Source organism: Hyperoodon ampullatus, assembly GCF_949752795.1.
Source record: "Hyperoodon ampullatus genome assembly, chromosome: 5".
In the NCBI taxonomy this organism is placed as follows: Eukaryota; Metazoa; Chordata; class Mammalia; order Artiodactyla; family Ziphiidae; genus Hyperoodon; species Hyperoodon ampullatus.
Genome location: NC_136918.1, coordinates 36,081,527 through 36,096,387, shown reverse-complemented (window position 1 = coordinate 36,096,387; position 14,861 = coordinate 36,081,527). Strand labels below are relative to the sequence as shown.

Genomic DNA, 14,861 nt, shown 5'->3' with positions numbered 1-14,861 from the left:
TGGTGTAGCAAATGGTATAATGAGTAGATGAGAGAAGTATTGTTGGAGATATGATTTGGAGGGGCCCGGTGAGGACCAGGATGCTGGGCTTGTATGCTCTGATTTGAAATGTGGTAAGCGCTTATGAATAGGATGGCTCCTTAAACTGTCAGTTGTACTAATGTCATTTTTTTACATCTGCATGAAAAATCTTGGAAATATCTTTGATTCTTCCTTCTTTCATAGCCTACATTTAATTGGTCAGTAAATCACAGTGGGCTTTACCTTCAAAACACAGCCAGACTCTGACCACGTCTAATTAGCTCCATGGTTTCCACCGGGGCTGGCAGCCCTTTTATATATGTCCAGGGAGTACCTCTTCACATTCTGCTGGAGTTCTGCAGTGCACAGCCTGCGTGGCTGTACATTATGGTCCTAGGTTACTGCCATAGCTTCTAAATGGTCTCCCTGCTCCTGCCCTTGTCCATCCTCAGTCTATTCTTGACCCAGTGAGAGTTATCATTTTAAAATAGAAGCCTGATATGGTATTCCTCTGCTGAAAACTCTCTTAAGTCACTCAAATATTATGTGCCTACTGTGTACAGGTCTGACTTGAATTTGGTAGGCAAGCCCTGTTCTCCTAGGGATGGGATGCCTGCTTAACCTGGTGGTTGTAATTATGGCCATTTTGATAGCTCTGGTAACACTTGGGGAAGGACAGATGTTTCCTTGACAGAAGTGGAGAGGGAGAGGCTTCTGTTCCTGTTATCATTATGAGGTCTACAGTGTGGCATTCTCAGAATATCAGGCAAGCTTAAGAATTAATGATAATGATCTGCAGAAAGAACCTGCTTTCAGTGTGTTTTCACCAATATTGTTTTGGCTGCAACTAACAGAAACATTAAGCATGCCTAAATCAACACAGAATAAAGACATCACGTGCCTTACAGAGCTGAAGACAGGAGGGCAGCTGGGTCTCAGGAGCAGGAGGCTCTGTTGTTTTTTTCTCTCTTCTTCACTTCCATCTCAGCTTCTTTCTACATGTGTGCCTGACTCCTTTCTCTCTTTGCAGATTGGCTTTCTCCATCTCTCTCTCTGGCTTCAGGCTCAAATGTCGCACAGCTGCCCACCCCCCTCCCCCCAACTCCAGCAACTAGATCACTTGTCTCTACCCCACACAGGCTGCTTTGCATACTTTCACAGTGCCAGGGGACAGAATGATGGATTCATCTGGGGTCAGGTGTCTCTCCCTGACCCACTCTTCCATGGCCAGAGGGTGGGGGTGGGGGGGTCTCACTGTACAACTACAGCTGCAGAGGCCAAATCCTGTGGGCAATAGGCAAGTCTGAAAGGGACAGGGATCAGCTGAGCAAGACAGACACACGAAAGATGGCAACTGCTGAGAGTGTGATGTGTTCTCTGAAGAGAAATGGCCATCACCTAAGTCTAATCTGGTGGCTGGTGGCTAGTGTCTAGTGTCAGACTAATCCAAGTGTCTGCATTAGGTTTGCCTTCGCTGAACTGGGCTATAAAGTTAAATCCTTGGCTTTTATTGAAGGTCTCTGTTAGAGGCAGCCATATAAAAGTCAATTCTGCATTTATGATAAAATGGTAGTGGGAACGTCACCTACAATATCATTTGGTGTTCCTGTATAATGTCTTTAGACTTTCGTTTCAGAATAGTTCTCTCTCTAAGGGATAATAGGCATCTTATCTGAATAAAGACTTTAAAACTTGTCAGGTTTCCTTTTTGCCTCAAGGAAGCCTCCAAAAACTGTAGTTAACACGTATAGCTGAGCTGAGCTGAGCTGGAACTTCTAGGCAAGATTATGCTAAGTGATCAGAAGGGAAATAGCCAAAGGATAATAGACATCTATTTGGTAAGAGATCTCAAACCCTAATGCCCACAGTGTCCAGGCAGTTAATAGAGGTGATGTGGGTAGGCTTGAGATAGTAAGTGAAAACGTTTTGTTATTGTGTTCAAGCATAACATAGCTGCCTCGTTACATTGCCTTTTAAAACACTAGGCAGGCCAAACAAAATAGCCAAGTAGAGTATGTTGGAAACTGGCTGCCAGTTGTCAGACCTTGGAGTCTCACACAGGTTACGGGCTTTGAGCGCCTCAGTGTGGTGTCCCTACACAGGATGGTTCTTAGCTTAAACCCAGCTCACCCTCCCCGGTGAAACAGGACCTCCCTCTCCCACTTGGTAGTACCAAGGCCCTTCCAGACTTCATGTCCAGAAACTTGAGTTCTCTTTCTGGCCTAAGTCCTGCCTCCTGAATTCCTATTTGCTGCTGATGCCCTGCCTCTTCTGAGGATGTCAGTACTGGGAATGTTTGCCACTTACAGGGGAGACCTTGACCCTGACCCACAGGAATGCAGCCAGCTGTGTCTTCTGCAAGATAGTATTGTCAGAATGCAGCAAGTGAGCCCAGCATCAAGACAAGGGTGCACACAGGTTGTTTTTTTTTTCTTTTGGAGAGGGAGTGCTTTCTGTGGGCTACACGTGGGGTTTGCATTGACAATGGAAAGGAGGTGCCCTTGAGAGCAGACCTAAATGTTCTCAGAGTTAGAAAAGTTTCTCCCAGATTCCAGAATAATACGTGAACATCTTGATTTTGTGATAGTATCATATAAATTTGGTCACCCTGGAGCAGCTGATTGAATCCAAAGCTAAAGAGGTGGTCCCCGCCCTCACAGGGGCTCTGCCTGTCCCCTTGCAGCGCCCGCCTCCCACCGCCATTTCTGTTTGCAAACCAAAAGGCAACTGAGTGGCATTTCAAGTTTGAGAAACTAATGTTTACAGAGACTAAAGCCCAGCACAAAACATTGAGATGACAAACAGCCCTGATGAGTACAGGAATTCCACTGCCTATAGCATTGTGTTTGGGGTGAAAATAGCAACATATTTAAGGAATGTAAAAAAGTAGTAGAAGAAAAAGATATCTAAAATTCTAGCTTATTTTTTTTTTTTTTGCGGTACGCGGGCCTCTCACTGTTGTGGGCTCTCCCGCTGCGGAGCACAGGCTCCGGACGCGCAGGCTCAGTGGCCATGGCTCACGGGCCCAGCCGCTCCGCGGCATGTGGGATCTTCCCGGACCGGGGCACGAGCCTGTGTCCCCTGCATCGGCAGGCGGACTCTCAACCACTGCGCCACCAGGGAAGCCCTCTAGCATTTTTTATATGAGAGATTACATTGTGAACAGTGCATTATTAAAGGGGCTGAGTTTTCATGCAATTTAGGCTATTTTGACGCCAGTGCTTTTAGATATTGCTGACTCAAAGGAAAATAAAATTAAAAGCAGCTCTCTGGAGAGACATCGAGGCAAACACTGAGGCATTCTGTGCCACAGGCATTGAGCAGAAAGGATGGAAAGCGATTGAATTACAGACGACTGGATTTTAAATCACCCAGTGGTGGTGACCTCGGACTCCAGTCCTGGAGGGAGGAGGCAGAGATGTCTGTGCTCAGCCAGCCGGTCAGTACTTGGGAGGGGTGCGGGGCACCCACATCATGGGCCTGTGCCTTCCATGAAGGGCCAGTCTGTGTGGGGATGGGGGTGAGGTTCGAGCACACAGCTCACCCCCACTCAGCAGGGACTCACTGAGTGCCTCCTTCGTGTCAGGGTCTTCCCGGCATGGGGGATTCAGTGGTGACTAAGATGGACAAGGTGCCTGGCCTCACTGAGCTTATGATCTAGAAGGGGGAGATAAGTAAAGAAACAAGAGAATCTTGGATTGAAGGGCAATCTTATGGAGAGCAACCCCTGTGTGTTGCATGGGGCGTTGGGCAGCCTCTCTGAAGTCAGAAGGGTCCGAAGGACTCAGCCCTCTAGAGAGAGGAAAGGCAAGGTCCACGGCCCTAGGGTGAGAAAGAGCTCCGTGTATGTTCAGAAGGTCAGCGTGGCTACAGAGCGGTGAGCACAGGGGAGGGGATACCAGATAGGAAGGGAGGCAGAGGCCAGCTCCAAAAAGGCATGGAGAGGAGGCTTTTAGTCAAGGGAGTCACGTACCTGACTGTTGTTGGAAAGACCTTTCTGGCTGCAGCGCTGAGACTGGAGTGTGGCGAGTAGGGGCCGGAGCAGAAGCAAGAGCCTACTGCACAGTCCAGGAAGGATCACGCAAGACACAAGAGCCCTATCTGTTTTCCTCTCCTGAAGATTAAACAGATGAAACACCGCCACCTGCCTTCTGCAGTAAATACTGTGGTTGTTGGCTAGTTAGTGAACTTATCACAGACGCACTGGCTGATCAGATTAGGGGCGGCAGCAAAATGGCAGGGGAGGAGCTGCCTCAGGCACAACCTTGTTACTGTTAAGGGCAGTATAACAAACCACAGGCAGGTGTGCAAAGAGAGACTTGGACGGTTCCCCAGGAAAAGAGCAACAGCTCCCAGGGCTGGGATTGCCTTGCTCAGCTCCCTCCCTACCTCCTTTTCCTTCCCTTAGGCCAGGAGGAATCACTAGAGGGGAATTAACCAGAACAGGAGGACAACTAATGCACACACCCATCTACAACTCATAATAGGAAGCTAGTCACTGTGCTGAGTAGCCTTACTGACACATGGCCTTGCTGCAACAAGTTTGATTTAATGTGGAAAGGGAGTGGTAGGGTGGTGGGAGAGACTGTGTGGGTGTGGGTGTTTTAATTTAGGTTGATTAGAGTGTGTCTCACTTTGTAGCTTCAGTCTCCATGCTATGATGAGTTACTGATGAATTCAGCCCCAGAGCTGGACCCTGTGCGTGGTGGGGTGGAGAAAGGTGGAGAGCTGAATCAAAAGATACCTGGCCCAGGACTGAAAAAGCTGCCTGGAGGCATGTGGGCAAATTGAGATGGACGTTTTGCTGGATATGGGGAACACTGAGAATGGGACTCATGGAGCTGGAATCCCTGAGGAGGCGGGACCCTGGGCACCCCAGTGGTTGCTGCACAGCCTAGTTTGAGGGTCACTGGTCACTGGTGCTACACCCTCCTCATGCTACAAAAGGGTGATGCCTCACCCAGGGTTACCCCATGAGTTGGTGGCACAGCTGGAACCAGAACCCAGGTTTCTAGATGTCCCAGCCTCCTGACTCTTTTCATCACATGAGGCTGTAGCTTGAGAGGAGGGTGGCAGGTGGGGACTGCCTGGTGCCTTGACTGAACCTTGGTCAAACAGAGCCCACTTTAACTTTCACAACCTGGAAGGAAAATGGCCCCTTCTGCCTAAACTCCTGAAGGCAGCAACACAATGCTGAGGACACATTTTGTGTTTCAGAACCCACCCGGAGGAGCCTGGCCATTCTGCCTCTTGTGGCCACTATGCTGACTGCCCGCTTTTCCAGACCCCTGTCACAGCTCCTGAGGAAAACCCTGAATTTCTCTGATAGAGTAAATGGAGCAAGGTAAGAAAATGAAGGGTGGAGGTGACCTTGAGGGTTACACTTTCTGGGCAAAGCAGAGCTCTTCACACATAATAAGGCTTGACTCTCAAAGGTGTCCCTCAATACCCACTGTCCACCAGCAAAGGACACTCAAAGGTGTTGTCGGAAGACAGAGACCTTCCCATGTCACACAAGGCACAGAAGAATATCTTTCATCAGATTTTTTTTTAAACTTTTTATTTTGAAGTAACTCTACACTTATACAAAAGTTGTAAAAATAGTCCAAAAGTTTCCCGTAACCCCTTCACCTAACTTCCGCAAGTGTTAACATCTTACAAAACCATAGTGCAGTCATCCAAACCAGGAAATTACCACTGATATAATACTATTAACTAATCTGCAGACTTGATTCATATTTCACCAGATGGCCCACGAATGGACATTTTCCTGGTCCAGGATACAAACCAGGGTTCCCAGTACATTTAGTTTTCATGTCTCCTTACTCTCTTCCTGTCAGGGGCAGTTCCTCAGTCTTTGTTGTTCATGACCTTAACACCTTGGAAGAATGTCTCTCAGTGTGGGCTGTGGGATATCCTCGTGTTTAGATTCAGGTTTGTGTGTTTGGAAGAATCCCACTCAGGTGAGGTGGTGCCCTTCTTAGTGCATCACATCAGGAGGCACAGATCTCATTACTTTAATCACCTGGTTAATGGCTCTTTTAAAATCTCGCACGTGAAACTATGGTTAACTAAAATGTCATGAGACTTCACTGAACTGGGTGATTTAGAGAAAGCATTAAGTACAAAGTAAACAAGCAACTCTTCTTCTTTGAGAGCTTCTGGAAATTGCCTTTTCCAAGGGAATTTAGTGTGCTCTGCTACCTCATTTTCTTCTTTTGCAGCTAGAGCAAGGAAAAAAATAATGCCCTTTCCTTTATATTTGAGAGGAGTGAAATCAAGTGGCAGGTTAAATTCAAAGACCCAGCAGCTAGAAAATTGATGGTTATTTTCTGTGCCAATAAATATATCTAGAAGAACATGCATTGAAGTTTTTAGCAGCATTTGCTTAAAAGCATTTCCACAGGATACAGAAGCTTGGTTGGAGGTGAGGCTTCAACTGCTGGAGGACACCATATAAGAAGAGTTGATATCCCATCAAAGAGGGAATGGAGCTTGGTTCTGTTAAAGGGCTTTTGAAAGAAGATTTGCTGTAATTTTTTTCAGTGACTGACTCACAGAAATGGTAAAATCTGTCTCAAAAATGGCTTTCAGAGTTTTCTGAAGATTTTTTATGGAGGAGAAAATAATCCCAAAGGAAGTTTAAATACTTTTACAAAGATTTTATCCTCAGAGGGATAAAATGTTGTACCCATACAAACATTCTTTTTTTCACTTTAGTACAGTATTCAATAAATCACATGAAATATTCAACGCTTTATTATTTTAAAAAATTAAAGGGAAGTAAGGCATTAGTCAAGCTTCTGGCTCATTTGAAGGGACAGAAAGGCTATCCCAGGAGACTCTGAGTCTTCTGGAAGGATTGTAGAAATCACCTGGTTAGGCTAAGGCGTTGGGCACAGGGTGGTCAGGGGCAGAGCTGAGTCAGAGTGCATTAGCTGTCCTCCAGGAAAAGTTATTGGCAGAGGTCAGGGAGGGAGACCCAGATGTGTGAGGTGGAAGGAATGGTGGGTGATCACTGTACCTGGATCAGACAGGAGGTCTTTGGGTGGCCTGATCATTTTGCTTGAATTTCAGTTGGAAGGGGCCTCATGCTCCAGTCCCCACCTGTGGGTGATCCTTTGATCTCATCCTTAACAAGTGACCTCACAGCCTCTATTTGAATATCTCCAGCCATGGGGCAGTCAGTACCTCTCACAGCAGACCTGTCTTTGGACAGTGCTATTATAAAGTCCTTCTTCATACTGGGCAGAAATCTTTCCTCTGTAAATGCCACCCCTTGTTCCTGGGTCTGCCTTCTGTATTCACACTGAACAAGTTAGTCTCTTATCCCTGGGGATACTATGCCACCCTAATACCCCTGCATGTTTTTTCATTGCTCATCTCCCATGGTTTTCCCACTCAGCATCCAGGTTTCCCACCTGAATGATGCCCATTTGACCTGTGCTCTTTCTTGAGATGTGGTGCCCCAAACAGAACACCACCCTCCCCTACCCTACATGGCCCAGAGCAGCAGTCACCCGGTACACAGCACCTGTCCAGATGAAACCTCCCCAGAAGTGGCCGGATGCGGTCCCTGCCCTGACAACTTGCTCTGCTTCCTGGCTCTATACAGCCCTCAGATTTTGGATTTCTGAAGGCTCTGGCTCTGCCCAGGACACTACTTCCCGGATTCTGGTTACACACACCAGCTGGATCAGCCCCAGTGCTCAGCCCTGGCATGGCATGTAATACTCCAGGGCAGCCTGACCTGGGCAGAATGGAGAGTGGCCCTTGCCTCCCTATTCCTGTCTAGCCTAGGCTCACATAGCTTCTTTTGGCGGCCACATCACTTGTGATTCGTAGTTGATCAGACTAATTTTTTTCACAGGTGCTATTGTGTGAGACCTCATTCCTCCCCAGCTGCCTTTGTGTCATCAACATTTGTCCTTCCTAAACCCATCTTGTTAGATTCAGGCTGTCAAGCTGACTCCTGACTCCTCTCAGCAGAGAGCTGGGTAACTGGTTATTGTTGCTGATTCGTGATGAAAGGAACAAAAGGGATAGAGACATAGACTGGAAGGAAGGAAAAGAAGCCAGCATTAATGCCTTGGCCAGCACAGGGTGGTGTCTCGAATGTGGCCCGGTGAGTTCCTGGATGCCAGTGCTCTGGGGACCAGCTGGTTCTTCCACAGGCCTGTGGGGAAATGCCGATTGCAACCTCTCCACCCCATCTGATTGCTCTTCTAGGTTAGGATGGAAATCAGCAAGCTCTCCTCCTCTGAATCTGGAGGCCACCTCTTTGGGATTCACCCCTCGGCAAGTTTACTGACTATCCTGAGTTTAACTTGTACCACCTGTGAGACTGGCATAGCCATTAGAGTAAGTGGTTTGGGTGACCGGCAGTTTGCTGCCACCACAAGACCCTCCTGGGGAGAGGTGACCCTCCAGGGCAATGCTCACTATTTTATATTATGGGATTCAGACTTAACCCCTCAGGGGCATTCTTAGCCTTGATAAGCTAATGTATCAGGACTGCATCACAATTAGAAGGGCAAAGACTTCCAGAAGGCCAGGGCTGGAGAGGTATCAGTAGACCCAGCCTTCTTGTCTCTTTCTGCTCTGTCATCCTGATGGTGGCCCTCACCTCAGAATGCCGCGATGTTCCTCCACCTCCAGCCTCAGTCCAGGCAGGAAGAAGCAAAGCAACATGGAAGAAGGAAAGAGCTGCCCCTGCATCAGGAGAGAAAACTCTCCCAGCAGTCATTGCAGACTTCTGCTTGCACCTTATGGGCCAGGGGTAGGTCACATGATTGCTGGGTAGGCGATAGTCTGGAAAGAATTGGGCACATTGGTACGCCAGACAACATTTTGGTAGTGAGACAGATGAGAAGAATAGATATTAGCAGCAAACAGTAGTGTCTGCCTTGGCTGGGCTGTGGCCTAGAGCTGATTTTGTCCCCGGAGATGTTAGGACTTGGCAGTCAAGAGGCTTGAAAAGGAAACCCCATGGGGAAAAAGTCCGTTTTCTCTTTTCCTAAGGCAGCAGTTACAAACTCTGGTTGCAGGTTAGAATCACCTAGAGCGCAGTGAGGAAAAAAATCCTCATGTCCCATCCCTGGGGACTCGGATTTCATTCATTAGGGGTGAGGCCAACCATGGGAATAGTTTAAAAAGCTTCCTTGGTTGCTTAGTTCTTCTTCAACTATTTTGGGAAGAATTTCAATCGCATACAAAAGTAGATAGTAGTAAATTGATCCCTGGTGTACCTGGGCTTCAACAGTTATCAGCTCATGACCAATCTTGTTTCATCTGTGTTCCCACCCACTTTCCTCCCCCTCCCTCTACTGGATTGTTTCAAAGCAAATCCTGGACATCATGTTGGTGTTTAGGTATCTATTGCTAAATGGTAAGATCTCTTTTTAACAATGTAAGCACATAATCAGCATCGTTTTACCAAGTGATTCTAATAAACAATCAGGGAGGAGAACCTAAGAACAGCTGCTCTGGACCTACATCAACCAGGCCTTTCCCAGTACTGCCTGTACTGGAATCAGGTGTTGGTTTAACATGCAGATTTCCAGGGGCCACCCCATCCTACTGAATCAGAATGTCAATCAGGGATTTGGGAGCCTGCATTTTAACAAGCTTCCCAGGTGCTTGTTAACTAAAGTTAAAGAATTGGGGTGCTAAGGCCTTCCTAGCCCCAAGGCCCCTCTGAACTGAGAAGTAGCCCCAAGCCAGGGATCCCATGGCACCTGCAGGAGCTGCAAAGTGAGAGAAGAAATAAGAGCAGGTTGAGGCAGTCCCAGCAGTGGCCAAAGGGAAAGGCTGAGAAACCAAGTGGTGTCCAGGAGGGCACTCCTGTGTCAGCTGGAGCTCCCCAGCAGTGTTCTTGGCCCTTGCCTTATCAGGGTTCTGCCTCTTGGGGATTGGGTGTGGAGGGATGGAGCCTTGTGCTCTCTGGAGAAGTAGAAATATGCCATTGATAGCTGGGTATGAGCAGTAACGCCTGGTATAATATATCCAGAGATAGTCAAGTTTGAGTGGATATATTTGAATATGGGGAGGTGGGTTAGAGGAAATCTGGCAACAAATCAGTTTGAAATAATTTTTTTCTTGCTGTGACCTTTTTGTTACTTTTAAAAATATCAAATAGTGCAAAAGGATGGCAGGGACAAGGACAGTTCTGCCAGAGACACCTTGTTCTTTTTGTACAGCAAATCCTGGGGTTATGGTAAAACAGTGATTGATTTTAGATAAAGTCATTTAACTAGTTTTGGGTGTAGTGACCATACCACTCGGCTCACTTGTGACCAATGCCCCCACCAGGGGTAGTGTCAGAGAAAGCCAAGTAGGGGCCAGGACTTACATTCTCACCCAGTAGTAATAAGGAACCCTGCCTGCTTGGGGTGGGGGGCGGGTAGAGGAGTGTCAGAGGACACCTAGTAGAGATGGAGAGCTAGGACTTCCTCCACCTCTCAGCAGTAATGAGACCACGCACCCCCATACAGTGGAGAGTAGTAGTGAGGCACTCCGACCCCTCACCAATAGCCAGGGAGGTATTGGTGAAGACCCAGTGGGAAGCCAGAACTCCCATCCGTACCCAGCAGTAACTCCTTCCAATTTACTTTATGAAGCTAGTATTAGCTGATTCTAAAACCAGAAAAAGACCGTACAAAACAGAGGACTGCAGACCAATACCCCTCATGAATATAGGTGCCAAAATCCTTAAAATATTAGCCAGTAGAATTCAGCAAGATATGAAAAGAATTGTAAGCCATGAAAAAGTGAATTTGTTCCAGGGCTGCAAAGATGGCTCGTTGCTAAAAATCAGTGAATGTAATCCAGCAAACTGAAAGCCAAAGAAGAAAAATGCCATGAATCTATTATTGCAGAAAGAGCAAAATTTAACACTCATTTGTGATAAACACTCTCAGAAAAATAGGCATAGATGGAAACTTCCTAAACTTGATAAAGAGCATCTATGAAAACCATGCAGCTAACATTATATTTCCTGGTTAAAGACTGAATGCCTTCTCCCTACGATGGGAGCAGGGCAAGAACGTCCACTCTCACCACCGACTCGCCATAGTGCAATAAGGAAGTGCAATAAAGCAAGAAAAGGAAATAAAAGTCATACAGGTTGTAAAAGAAGAAATAAAACTGTCCCTATTTGCAGATTACATGATTGACTACATAGAAAATCCCAAGGAGTCCTCAGAGCACCCCTAGAACTAATGAATGAGTTCAGCAGGACACAGGATACAAGATAACACGCACAAGTCAGTGTATTTCTATATGCTAGCAGTGAACTTGTGGATATCAACATCTAAAATAATACCATTTACAATTGCTCTAAAGAATGAGTTACTTAGGTATAAATACAACAAATTATACAAGATTTGTACATTGAAAATGATACAATACTGATGAAAGAAATCAAAGATCTAAATAAATGGAGACCCACACTATGTTCAGGGATTGAAAGACTCAACAAAGTAAAGATGTTGACTTTCCCTAAATTGATATACAAGTTTAGCACAATTTCTATCAAAATCCCAGTCAGATTTTTATAGAAAAAGACAAGATTGTTCTAAAACTTATATGAAAAGGCAAAGGAAATAGAATAGCAAAAACAATTTTGAAAAAGAAAAATAAGGTGGGAGTGCATAACTCAGTGAAACAGAGAATCCAGAAATAAAACCACATGGATATGCCCAACCAATATTTGACAAAGGTGCAAAAGCAATTCAATGGAGGAAAGATAACATTTTCAAAAAATGGTGCTGGAGCATGGATATTCATAGGCAAAAACAAAAACAACCAACTTTGACTTATCTCACATTTTATACAAAAGTTAACTCACAATGGATCATGGACTTAAATTATAAAACACAAGACTAGGGACTTCCCTGGCAGTCCAGTGGTTAAGACTCCGACCTTCCAATGCAAGGGACACGGGTTCAATCCTCGGTTGGGGAATTAAGATCCCACATGCCTCGTGGTATGGCCAAAAAATGAAAAAACAGAAAACAAAAAAAACAAAAAAAACAAGACTATAAATCTTTTAGAAAAAAACAGGAGAAAATCTTTGGGTTGGGGCATAGGCAAAGAGTTCTGAAACTTGACACCAAAATATGATCCATAAAAGGAAAAATTGAATAATCAGACTTCATCAAAATGAAACACTGTTTCTCTATGTAAAGATCCTGTTAAGAGGATGAAAAGACAAGTTATAGACTAGGAGAAAATATTTGCATACCACATATGCAACAAAGGACTAGCATCTAGAACATATAAAGAACTCTCAAAACTCAATAGTGAAAGAACAAACACTCCAATTACAATAGAATATACACAAAAGACATAAAGAGACATTTTAATCAAAGGGGATATACTGATGGCAAATAAGCACATGAAAAGATTTGCAACATCATTAGCCATTAGAGAAATGCAAATTAAGACCACAGTGGATATCTTTACACAGTTACCAGCATGGTTAAAATAAAAAATAGTGATACCACCAAATGCTGGCAAGGATATGGGGAAACTGGATCACTCATACATCACTGCTGGGAATGTAGAATGCCACAGCCACCCTGGAAAACAGTTTTAAAGTTTCTTAAAAAACTAAATATGCAACTACCGTATGACCCAGCAATTGCTCTTCTGGGCATTTACCCAAGAGAAAAACAGGTTCATACAAAACCTGTACAAGAATGTTCCTGGCTGCTTTATTTGTAATAGCCCTAAATTGGAAGCAACCCAGATGACCTTCAATAGTTGAATGGTTAAACGAACTGTGGTACAGGATACCATAGAATACAATTTAGCAATAAAAAGGAACAAATTATTGATACATGCAACAATAGACAATCAGATGTATCTCTAGGGAATTATGTTGCGTGAAAAAAGCCAATCCCAAAAGGTTAATATTCTATGACTCCATTCTTGAAATGAAAGAATTATAGACATGGAGAACTGATTAGTGGTTAAAGAGTATGTGGGAGTGGGTGTGGCTATAAAAGGATAACACAAAGGATCCTTGCGGTGGTGGCACTGTTCTGTATTTTCACTGCATATGTCAATATCCTGGTTGTGATATTGTACTAGAGTTTTGCACGATGTTACCATTAGGGGAAATTGGGTAAAAGGTACAGGGCATCTCTCTGTATTCTGAACTTCATGTGAATCTAGAATTATTTCAAAATAAAAAAACTATCAGGAAACCACGTAAAACCTAAGGGTTAAGACATTGCATTTGCAGAAGGCTTTGTTGACAAAGGTCTATCACTGGAAGGCTCTTCCTACACAGTGGCAAAAATGTCCACTGCAACTGCTGGCCCACTTTGTCCCAGACTAGTAACCTGGAGGAAACAGGCCCTCCTCCTCAGTGGTACCAGCAGGTTGTCCTCAGGGGTTTGGGGTGGGAGTAGTGAGTAGGGTGGGTCCTGGTGCCTGAGGGCCTGTTGAGTTGCTTCCACCCCAGAACAAGGTCTGGTGTGACCACAGCCTCTGCTCATGGCTTTCTTTTCTCTTGCAGAGGCTCGCTGCTGTTTCACTCTGCCTCCTTTGTCCCTGACGACCGTCGGACTTAACGCTGCTTCGGTGAACCCAGTGAGTGGCAGCCCGGCTACCTGGGAGCCAGCCAGGTGGTCAGAGCCCTCCTCCCTGGGCTCCCAGGCCCTGACCCACCCTCAGAGTAAGGGCTTCAGTGCTTCGAGGGCACTCAGAGCCACTCTCTCACTCGCTGAACAACCCCTGCCTCATCAAATGAAGTTAGGGGTTAAGAGTTTAGACTCCGAAATCTTTCAGTCCTTCTTTCAGTTTCAGGTCTATCGCTAATTATGTTGGGCATTTTAAAATGTCTATTTCCTCACTTGTAACGTGATATAATAATCATACTTATTATATGGAGTTATTGTGAGAATTAAAATAATGCATGCACAGTGCCTTGCCCATGGTAGGTACTCAGTACTTGACGATGAAGATGACAGTGGTGATGGTGATGGTGATGATGGTGATTGTAGATGAGGAAACTGAGGTCCAGAAAGAGGAGGTAACTTCCCCAAGCAATATTGCTAGTTGGTGGTAGAGTCTGGGTTAGAACCTGGTCTCTTGATTCTGAGTCCAAGCATTTCTACTATACCAGGGTGCTTCTCCAAACAGCAAGAGACAAGTGGGGAGGGCCAGGCCTGGGCCACTTAGGAAGCCCTAATTTTTACTGCCCAGAGGAGGCCTGGTCATTCAGCCCTCAGGATCCTGGGTTCCTAACGTGGGGTCTGACCTTTTAAAACAGGTTGCCAGCAAAGCTGTCTTGGTCACAGGCTGTGACTCTGGATTTGGGTTCTCCTTGGCCAAGCATCTGCATTCAAAAGGCTTCGTTGTATTTGCTGGCTACTTGATGAAGGTAAGAGATGGGTCATCTTCATAATCATTGTCCTTTTTTTTTTTTTTTTTTTGCGGTACACAGGCCTCTCACTGTTGTGGCCTCTCCCCTTGTGGAGCACAGTCTCCGGACATGCAGGCTCAGTGGCCATGGCTCACGGGCCTAGCTGCTCTGCGATATGTGGGATCTTCCCGGACCAGGGCATGAACCCATGTCCCCTGCATCAGCAAGCGGACTCTCAACCACTGCGCCACCAGGGAAGCCCATCATTGTCCTTTTATACATAGTTATTGTTTGGTAGGGTTTTAAAATTGCAATCAAATACACATAAAATAAAATATACCATCTTAACCACTTTTAAGAGTACTGTTCAGCAGTGTTAAATATATTCACATTGTTGTACAACCATCACCTCCATCCATCCCCATAACACTTTTCGTCTTGCAAAACTGAAAGTCTATACCTAATA

General features: G+C 45.5%; 2 protein-coding genes across 2 annotated transcripts in view; one reads left to right on the top strand and one right to left on the bottom strand.

Moving 5' to 3' along the window:
* The window catches only part of APOD (apolipoprotein D), an 83,250-nt gene extending 79,095 nt beyond the window's left edge, over window positions 1-4,155 (bottom strand). Inside the window, exon 1 of the mRNA XM_079704288.1 lies at window positions 3,995-4,155. The gene's annotated coding sequence lies outside the window, so the exon portion shown is untranslated. The remainder of the gene's footprint in view (window positions 1-3,994) is intronic.
* BDH1 (3-hydroxybutyrate dehydrogenase 1) overlaps window positions 1-14,861 on the top strand; it is a gene marked incomplete at its 3' end in the record, with an annotated part of 33,264 nt that overhangs the window by 1,905 nt on the left and 16,498 nt on the right. The window contains 4 exon segments of the mRNA XM_079705208.1: window positions 5,239-5,365; window positions 13,547-13,598; window positions 13,600-13,620; window positions 14,303-14,413. Of these exon segments, the coding sequence (XP_079561334.1) occupies window positions 5,283-5,365; window positions 13,547-13,598; window positions 13,600-13,620; window positions 14,303-14,413 (267 nt within the window). The 5' untranslated portion in view covers window positions 5,239-5,282.